Source organism: Ictalurus furcatus, chromosome 15 (assembly GCF_023375685.1).
Source record: "Ictalurus furcatus strain D&B chromosome 15, Billie_1.0, whole genome shotgun sequence".
In the NCBI taxonomy this organism is placed as follows: Eukaryota; Metazoa; Chordata; class Actinopteri; order Siluriformes; family Ictaluridae; genus Ictalurus; species Ictalurus furcatus.
This window is the reverse complement of record NC_071269.1, coordinates 13,720,092-13,730,339: the sequence shown is the minus strand read 5'-3', so window position 1 is coordinate 13,730,339 and position 10,248 is coordinate 13,720,092. Positions and strand designations below refer to the sequence as shown.

Here is a 10,248-nt window from a genome sequence, read left to right as displayed (position 1 = left end):
AAAATTTCATCACCATACCAACAGTATCTCAGAGAATTGTATTGTGTAATCATTTATCACAATATATTGATATAGCGATATTTCGCCCAGCCCTTGGTATAACCCTGGTTCTCCACTGTAACCCTGACCAAGATGAATCATTCAGTGAAGATGTATGACTAGATTAATAACTATAAAGTAGCCTACATAATGACTTAAAACTAAATAAGTACACAAAATGAGTCCCAGAGCTGTACTCAATGCACCAATATGTCATAGCAGTCAGTTTAAAATCATCATGCTCTGCAATCACTAAACTGTGTAAATATGATGACCCGAGACTCCGTGTAAAACTGCTGCTCAAGTCATGGTCTTTAATTGTCAGTTTTTATTGCCATATGCGACGATTTATTTCTCATTCTCGGGAGTGTGTAACAGACTTTTATTGTGTAAAAAGGAAGCAGAGTTTTTGGGCGGTCACCGTAAAAAAAAAAAAATTCCTGGACGTTAGTTGCTCTTTTCTTCTCTGTTTATAGCCCGCTGCCGTTCACAGCCTAAGGCATAAACAACTTTGGTAAGAGATAAAAATCAGTTATTCATCTGTTGAACTATTTAACAAATGTCAAACAATACTGCAGCTAATTACTGACTTTCTTCAGAATTTGAGACTTGTCAGTGTTTAGCTAAACAAGATACTGGCGTCAAGCTAGCCTCCTAAACTAGCCTACAAGCTAGCTTCTTGTAAAAATGAAGATGTGTGTATATATATATATATATATATATATATATATATATATATATATATATATATATGTGTGTGTGTGTGTGTGTATATGTATACCTTTTAGTATCTAGCACAGTTACTTTACAAACATATTAAAAGCGATAATGTTGGTAAGTGTGAACTATAGTTAGTTATATAACTATCACAACGAAGTGACCATGTTAAGCTAGCTAGCTTGTTAACTGCATTAGCTAACATTTTTTTTTTGCTAACGGCTTGTTAACGCATTTAGCTGGGTTAGCAATCCTCCCGTAGCGCGCGTTTATATAAAATACCTATAAATATTGTGTGTTATTTTGTTCCTGTGACCTTATCAGAAAATGCAGTACATTATAAGTAGCATGTTTTGATCGTGTAAATCGTCCTCTTAGAAATTTCTACTAGACTAACCATTTATGCAACATATTTGTATATCTTATGATCAAGAAATGCCTCCTGCTTTATTATAAATGCAAAATCATGCATTTATGGGTATACAGTAGTGAACTGCGCATGCGCAGAAATATTTGGCAACGCTGAACAAACTGAAAATAAAGGGGTTTCACCTCAGTAGTCACTAGTATGTCATTCTGTTCTCGGCTAGTTATCTAGTTTACTAATGCTTACCTGGTAAACTACAGTGCTTTTCTGACTGCTTATACACCGATATAATTAGTTCCAGCCTTAACTTCCATATCTTCACCAACATGCCAGGTTTTATCATGTATTTAAATACAGTTCCAATCAAACTTATTCAACCCCCAATGCACATCAGGTTTATTGTCAAAATGTACAGACTTTCATCTGTTTGCAATGAACAAATCAAACCAAAGCAATTGAAATAGTTCATCACAACCAATGCTTCAAGTGGTTTCCCCAAATTCAACTGAAACCTATGACTTCTCCAGTCTCAAAATTATTCAACCCCTTCATGGCAAGCATCTTTAGTACAAAGTAGAGCATGATTTTGCCGTTATGATCTGCTGCAAACGAGATGCATAGCCAGACACCAGCTTCTGGCAGCGTGTGTAGTATGAATACAATCCCGGATATACTACAGCCACCATGTTGGCATTGTCATGTGACAATAGTGACAGTCGTAGTTACTCTGTCATTCTAATGATCAGACTGCAAACTGTGCTCTGTGAAAATATCAAGAGGAAGGACTGCAGCATCTTACTGCAGTACAAATAACCTGATTAAAAATCATTATGGCATTTAAACAGTATATTTTAATAGAGAGTATTGGTATTGACAAGTACTAAAAACGTGTATAATGGTATACATACATCATTTGTTAAAATGGTAATGGTGCTTGTCAGCCCCAAATGACTTGCTCATCCCTATGTAGTCAAGACAAGTGAGGTTTTTTTGTTTTTAATTCTCCAGGACCATAGTTCAACACCTAACAATACAGTTACACCAGACTACATAAAATGTGTGAGATAATAATAAATATGCAGAACAATAAATACATAGAACAGTGAACACACAGGAAAACAGTACAGTGTTGTGCAGGAAAGCTTTTGCACAGTGGACTGGAAACCATTATTTAGTGTAGCAGCAGAAATTCTGATAAAATAAGAAGTGTCTGATGCAGCTTTGTAAAGTGCGGTGTGCAGTGGTATTGAGTCGTACTGGGTTAGGTGTTTGACTAGCCCAGACGAGCATTGGGAGGCAGCAGGGTGTTGAGTAATCTGACTGTCTCAGGGCTGAACCTGTTGCAGAGTCTGCCAGATGTCCGGAGGGTGAAGAGTCCATGAGAGGAGTCATCTGTAATGCTGGTGTCTTTGCAGATTCAGTGTTTAGTGTACGATGCGACAATCTTTTTAGCTTTTAGCTGTTCACACAATTCACTGTAGAGTCTCGCAGTCAGAGACTGTGCGGTTCCCTTACCACACGGTGAGACAGCTGGGCAGGAAGCTCTCTATTGTCCCTCTGTAGAAGGCTGTGGTGAGGGAGGGAGGGAGGTTGGCTCTTTTTTGTTAAAAACAGCCAGGAATGTGGCAGAGATGCTGACGTATATCTGCACGTGTCAGTGAAAGAATCTGATAGCCCTGGCATTTTTCTCATTTACTAAAAAGGCGATTCGCTCTTTTTATCAAAGGATGGGACGTGCGTCATACACCCACCATAGTGAATGTTTTGTACTGCCTCGTTTCAAGCAGTTTTTTTGTCGCTGCTTTATACCGCCTCTGGTATTATCCAATATGACATTTTCTACAAGCTCTGAGTTTGCAGTTGGGATGCAATGTTGATGTTTCTCATTAGAACCTATGGAAAGTTTGGTTTCTAAATTGATGCTGAGGGTAATTACACTGTGTCACACATCTGGAGTCTTCGCAGTTTTTTGGTGAATTTGTCAGTTTTCTTCTCCCACTGTCTTAATGCCTTTTTCATAGTATGAAAGACTTCATACTAGGTTAATGCTTGGTGCCCATATTTACCAGAAGCCAGTATCATGAATCAAATTGAATTGTGACCGGAGTGTATTGTTACATCCCTGATTTTTAAAAAAAAAAATTTTTATGCATGTCCCTGTACTCTTAAAGAAATTTTACCAACATCATCTGATCAGATTTGAAAATTCAACAATCCTGTGTTTATAAATGATTTTGTTAGTCATGCCTAATACTAAATAAACTTTGTTTACATCCCCCCCACTTTTTTTATAGCTAGCTGAGTGCAACAATGCAGACAATTAAATGTGTAGTAGTTGGTGATGGTGCTGTGGGGAAAACCTGCCTCTTGATTTCATACACCACAAACAAGTTCCCTTCGGAGTACGTACCAACAGTAAGTATATTAGCTTTTTTTGTCCTTTTCTTCCTCCTCTCTGAATGGTATTACTGGTATTGTAAGTGCCCATGCCAGTGGTTACTAATCTCAAGATACTAATATTAAATTAGTACAGCTTTAACATATATAAATGAAACCAGAATAAATCAGCTGTGTAATGCTATGTAATGGTTTTGTTTTCATTTTCAGGTGTTTGATAACTATGCTGTAACTGTAATGATTGGCGGTGAACCTTACACTCTTGGATTATTTGACACTGCAGGTATGGTGTTGTCTTTGTCCCAGTTGGCTACTAGGCTTGATATTTTTATTTAACTTTTTGTATTTAGAAAATTGTGAGGAATGTTTTAAGCAGCCAGAACTGATAGAAAGACAGGAAAATGAACATTTCTACAATTTCAGGTTTATGGAGAGTAGGGGAGAGCATAATAATATTATCAGCTTTGCAGTCAGGAACTGCTGGATGGTAGCAGCAATCACAAAATGGTGGATATTTTAAGTGATTCTGCAGTAATGCACAGTAAATTGTTAAAACCCCTATAGCAATACATTTTTAATGGCACAATGGCCCAATGGCACCGGGTTTATAAAATTATGCTGCTAAATGATATAAATGATGCTTTCTCTGTTGATGCTGCTACTAAAAGAACACTTCTGAGGGGGAAAAAACAATGGTTTTAATCACTTTCTAATTACCCTCACCATTATCTTTATCTTTAAGGACGTTTCATTGGATGCCTATCTAATGTTTTATGTCAGATTTTTAAATGTCTTTATGCCACTTTTGGCTGAAAACTGAAAGTGCATTTTAAACTATTTTCAGGGGAAAACTTAAAAAAAAATTTAGTTAATGATACAGTTGTCAAGCCATGGCTTTAGCAAAAGTGTATTAAGTCTCTGAGAAAACCCGTTTTGGGGAAAATGACTTCCAGTCAGGAATGCATGTTTGTGTTTGGATCTGCCTCCTGACAGTCATTTAATAGACAATCTATGGGCTGCCATAGATCTTGGGGTGGAGCTTCATGAACATGGGCAGGAATGGGCTGAAAAAGTTCATTTACATGTCGAACATACATTGTTAGATTTTATTTTGCATTAATGAACTCGAAACATTTTGACAGAAAGCGAAGGTGTCCGTGCATCTTTTAAGTGGGAAAATCAATACGAGAGATTACTAATGTGAGACGGGTAAGGGGGCAGGGCGTACAGGTGGTGTTAATTAATTTCAGAGAGTTCAAAACACTTCCATAAATATATCCAGATTAATAAGTTTATTGGCTCATCTCCCTTTTTGTCATGGAGGGGGAAAAAAAGAATGCTCTTTCGGCATTTTGTATAATGATAGCCAGTGTACTTGATGTTAAGTTGAGGAAAATGTGTAAAGGTTGGCAGCCTTGGTAATCGAATATAATCCGAGTAAATGTCACGGATGTCAAGGCCTTATAATATAGTGTAGAAATGATTAGATCATACAAGCCTGCCCAGTACCGTGTGGGGTGTGTGTGTATATTTTTTATATATATATATATATATATATATATATATAAAACTGTCTAACTACCTAACTATTGATGTTCCCCTCCATCAAAACAAAACAAATGGTCAGTTGAACAGTTTGCAGCTCTAAATTGAGATGTTTTCTCTTTCCAGGTCAGGAAGATTACGATCGATTGCGACCCCTGAGCTATCCCCAAACTGATGTCTTCTTAGTTTGTTTCTCAGTAGTTTCACCATCATCTTTTGAAAATGTCAAGGAAAAAGTATGTTTCCTTTCAGCAAAAAACAAAACCATCATGTTTTCAACATATTTAGCCTTGGTTTTATGAAGTTGAAATTTTGCTAAGCGTTTCCTTCCCTCCTCTCGCATGCAGTGGGTGCCTGAGATTACCCATCACTGTCCAAAGACCCCGTTCCTGTTGGTTGGAACTCAAATTGACTTACGAGATGATCCCTCAACCACTGAGAAGCTTGCCAAGAACAAGCAGAAGCCTATTACTCCAGAGACAGCCGAGAAACTCTCCAGGGATTTAAAAGCGGTGAAATATGTGGAATGTTCGGCTTTAACACAAGTGAGTGCGGTTGAAACCACAGACTTTAAGCTTGATTATTAAATGGGTCTAGCACATGTAGTGTAGGAAGACGACACAGGTGGCACGAGTATAACTTTGTGCAGTTGAGCTTTGTGCAATTGTCATGACAGGTAAAAAATCTCAAAACAAGCTGTCAGGCTTTGGCACTCAGCCTGGTAACCCTGCGCTTGCAAAGAAAAAACGACTCTAATAAGCAACATTCAGTAGGGTCACAGAGCATTTCATGTTACAGCTTTGGCTCCTCTGCTGTAGTTTAGTGTTTTTGAAATTAAATTTATGATGATCTAGAATACCACATTAAATAGTATTGTTCAACCCTTAATCTGACAAAATCAGACATGAGGAACACTGTCCTGATGGTGCTGAACAATAATTTTAGTTGGTTCAAATGGGAAAAAAAAATTCTTCTGTATGATGAAATTTAGTTTCTATTATGAAGTGCTAAGAACTTTTCCACATATTTAAAAATAAATAAATAAATACATTTGTTAAACTAATACCTCTATTTATGTGTGTATTTGCACTCACTGATTGCTCAGAGAGGCCTCACAGTAAATGTCCCTGTAGGTGGTGGTGCTGTGCTTAAAAAAAAAAAATCATTATGGATGCTAGAGGTGGGCGATATGACAAATATCATATCAGTTCTCACAGACATTTCAGTAATATGCAATATGCATCACGATATACACTTACCAGTCACTATAATCACATTAATGTTCATTTATGCAGCTATCCAATCAACTAATCATGTGGCAGCTCAATGCGTATAATCATGCAGATACAGGCCAAGAGCTTCAGTTACTGTTCACACCAAACATGAGAATGAAGAAAATCTCTGTGACTAACCATGGTTAAGATGTGCTGGTTTGACCATTCCATACAATGCTGATCTCTTGGGATTTTCACACACAGCAGTTTCTAGAGTTTTTACACAGAATGGTGTGAAAACCAAAAAACATCCTGTGAGTGGAGGGTGTGCAGGCTGAAACACCTCGCTGATGAGAAAGATCAGAGGACAATGACCAGACTGGTTTGAGCTGACAGGAAGTCTATAGTAACTCAAATAAGCACTCGTTACAACCGTGGTGAGCAGAAAAGCATCTAAACATACAACAGATCAGACCTTGAAGTGTGTGACTCGCCAAAATTGGACAGTTGAAGACTGGAAAAAGACCAGGTGATCTTCAACTGTCAAGTTTCTGTGAGATAGATTCCTGTACTTGGCTTACAGGAGCTGAATCTGATGTGGTCTTCTGTTGTTGTAGCCCATCCACCTCAAGGCTTCTGAGATGCTTTTCTGCTCACCATGGTTGTAAGAAGTGATCAAGTTACTATATCCTTCCTGGCACCATTTTCCTCTGACCTCTCTTATCAACAAGCATTTCCACCCACAGGATTGTCGTCCACTTGGTGTGGTTTGTTTTTTTTCTTTCTACCCCCCTTGCACCATTCTGTGTAAACGCCCAGGAGATCAGCAGTTTATGAAATACTTAAAACCAGCCCGTCTGGCACCAACAACCATGCCATGATCAAAATCACTGAGATCACAGTATTTCCCCATTCTGGTGCTCGATGTCAACATTAACTGAAGCTCTTGACCTGTATCTGCATGATTTTTTGCACTGTGCTGCTGGTTAGATAACCGCAAGAATGTACGTGTTCCTAATAAAGTGGGCAGTGAGTGTAGGTTTGTTAACAAACTGCCAGCAAAACCGCAATGTTGCATTAAATTTTTTTATTATACATAAAATTCTACAAAAAATAAGTTTTATTTATAAAAGAAAATACATATTTGGCATTGAAAAGGAAACAAATAATTTCTTAAACATTTAAAGATTAAGTAGAAAAGTTTAACATCGCATCAGCTGCTTCCAGTCAGTTTATTATTTACAAAATAATAATAAAGAGATTACAATATCCCTTATCTCATGTGTATATCACAATATGCTATCTCAGAAAAGCATATTGTGGCATAATTGATCACAATAATAATATCGTCATATCGCCCAGCGCTAATGCAAGCTTTATTCAGATCTTTTTCGGTTCTTGATTCTTGCTAACCCAAGTTATTTCCTCTTCTTTCTTTATAGAAAGGGCTAAAGAATGTGTTCGATGAGGCCATACTTGCTGCGCTGGAGCCCCCGGAGCCCAAGAAGAAGCCTAAATGTGTTCTTTTATGAGTTTAACCTTGCCATCGGTCCTTTCAGTCAGAAACCATCTATGACAATTATCTAGCCACATCTGAATCAGTTTTGGTTAATGTTCAGGAAAGGACTAACTAGAGCAAATATTATGCTTAATTATTATTATTATTTTTTTTAATTTTGCCTTGAATTATTATGCCATCTGAATTAAGCAAAATGAATAGAATAAGCATAAGGTAAGAGTCAGAATTTTGCCTCCAAGGTTATCTTAATTTGTATTGTATTTCATTAGTATATTCTTCTCAAATAGGATTAACAAGACACAATTAAGGTTAAAGAAGACTTTTAAATTCAGTTATTTATTCACGCTCAATATTGTGACGATATTAACCTGTTTAGTTCACTGAAATAGATACACAAAAGAGAAATAAGAGAAATGAATGAATTTCAGCTGTTGAAATGGTGTTATTTTGTACAAGTCATTTATCTGTAAAATATTAGGCTTTCTTAGGTCTCCAGAAAACCTGGACAGTGTTATTGTATATGATTACATTTAGAGGCATAGTTGATCTATGAGAGCATCCTGAACTGTTGGCTGTGCTGCAGCTCTAACTGCCTGATCCTACAAGTGGCTCAATAAGTTCAAAATACAAGCAACCGGTGAACCAAAGCTCATTTTGTTTCTAAAATCCATTCGCTTTCAATGTCAACAGTAAACCCAAGTTAAATTAACTAAGCCACTGCTACAGTTTTGTTTACTTTCCCCCCGATTCTTGTAATTCGTTCAAAAAAATGTAAATAATTTGACAGGTGTGTGTGTGTGTGTGTGTGTGTGTGAGAGAGAGAGAGAGATACACAAAGCAAAATCTTCATTCCAGTTTTCCTTTCCAAAAACATTTACATATCAAGATGAGTATGATGCTGGCAGATTATACTTGGATCCATTGCTGAATAGGTTGTACTTTTCACCTTGTATATTTATTGTAATAAATCGTGAATTTAATCTCTCAACAAGAGCCAGTAATTCTCCCAAATAACTAAATTGTGTGTTTCCATCAATTGGGGAAAAATGGTTTTATCATAATTGTGTGTGAGGTTGGTCTTTTGACACTCCGATACATTGTCATAAAATCATACATGATTTTTTTTTTTTTAAATATTTTTATATGGAATGTTTCGTTACAGAAAATTACCACATGAATATTACCTCGAAATAAACATTTCCAATGTTTAACATAAATGCTTGTATGAAGCAAACCTTACTGTACTGAAGTCACCTTCGAACCAGACTTATTATGAACGTTCTCATATTTCTGGTGTTATGGGACCCCAGTGTAAATATTCCAGGGTATCTGCAGGTATCAGCACTTCAAATGCAATACTTTTTAAGAACATACAAGACTCGAAATTGCAACCATTTTAGTCACACATGCTCCCAGAATTTAATCTGTGTGACTTCAAAATATATTGGGGAGCATTTGTGCGAGTGCAAATAATTATTGTGGTGTTACCTGTTTTCATTTCTCTACAAAATGTTTGCTAATTACTGCACAGTATGTGCCTGCTGTGAGCTGACAGTGACCGGTCCACCGATCTATCAAACATTACATACTCAATTAAACTTCATCTTTACATTCTTAACTTCAATGCAGATTTTAGATTGGTTACTATTATCAATCACTCCCTTTCACTTTTGAATGAAGTTTAGAGAAATACAGTACAGTGATACAATCTTTCATAGACGTGTACCACATTTAAACAATAAATATAAACAGCATAATGTTCAATGCGTTAGGCCTACTAGCTGAATTAAAGCACCAGTACACAGTTGAAACACTTAAATGATTAACTGATATAAAAATGTATATACTGCACAGAAAAAGCATGTATGTGTAGAGTAGTATGTTTTACATTTATTATACACTAATCATTGAATGAGAATAGTGTTATTTTTGGCTTGGAGGTACAGTGTTGAGGTTTTGTCACACATGAATTGTAAATGTGTTCCTCCCCATTAATCAAGTTAACAAAACTCAACAGCCCACTCAAAATAACTGTTGTATATGTTTTGGTTTGCTTTTCAAGGAAATTATCTATGCAACCAGAGAATGTTTCTGCAAAGCGTGCTGCAGTTTCTGCACGTGAAACGCTGCTGGTGTGAAAGCAAACGCATCACTAATGCCCCAAATTGTGCACTGCTGTCTGCTCTGCACCTGCGCCGTGTGAACCGGGCCTTACAGTTTTTGGAGAGAGTGGTTGAAAGACTTCGAGTGGCTCCAATATGAATATGGCTCAATGCACTGCGTTCACTGTAAAGCCTGTGGGACAGATGTACAGGTAACACTGCGTTCACCACTGTATCCACACATTTCGAGCATGAGTGGTGGTGTTTATATATGTATAATTTTATATAAATACAATTTTAGCTCCTAAATAGTTGCTGGTGCTTCTAACTTTAAAGTTGGGAGCACCA

General features: G+C 36.9%; 1 protein-coding gene across 1 annotated transcript; it reads left to right on the top strand.

Moving 5' to 3' along the window:
• The first annotated feature begins 443 nt into the window (after positions 1-443).
• On the top strand, positions 444-8,789 carry cdc42l2 (cell division cycle 42 like 2). The gene is made up of 6 exons (XM_053642901.1): positions 444-553; positions 3,418-3,538; positions 3,731-3,803; positions 5,192-5,301; positions 5,413-5,610; positions 7,722-8,789. The coding sequence occupies exons 2-6, from the start codon at positions 3,434-3,436 to the stop codon at positions 7,809-7,811; spliced, it is 576 nt and encodes a 191-aa protein (XP_053498876.1). The 5' UTR covers positions 444-553; positions 3,418-3,433; the 3' UTR covers positions 7,812-8,789.
• Positions 8,790-10,248: the final 1,459 nt, after the last annotated feature.

What these genes read in the sequence shown, in the direction of transcription:
- cdc42l2 (XM_053642901.1), top strand. Translation starts at nt 3,434, where the DNA reads ATGCAGACAATTAAATGTGTAGTAGTTGGTGATGGTGCTGTGGGGAAA. An exon ending in CTTCGGAGTACGTACCAACA is followed by an intron (nt 3,539 to 3,730) that starts GTAAGTATATTA and finishes TTTCATTTTCAG; the next exon opens with GTGTTTGATAACTATGCTGT. An exon ending in TTGAAAATGTCAAGGAAAAA is followed by an intron (nt 5,302 to 5,412) that starts GTATGTTTCCTT and finishes TCTCGCATGCAG; the next exon opens with TGGGTGCCTGAGATTACCCA.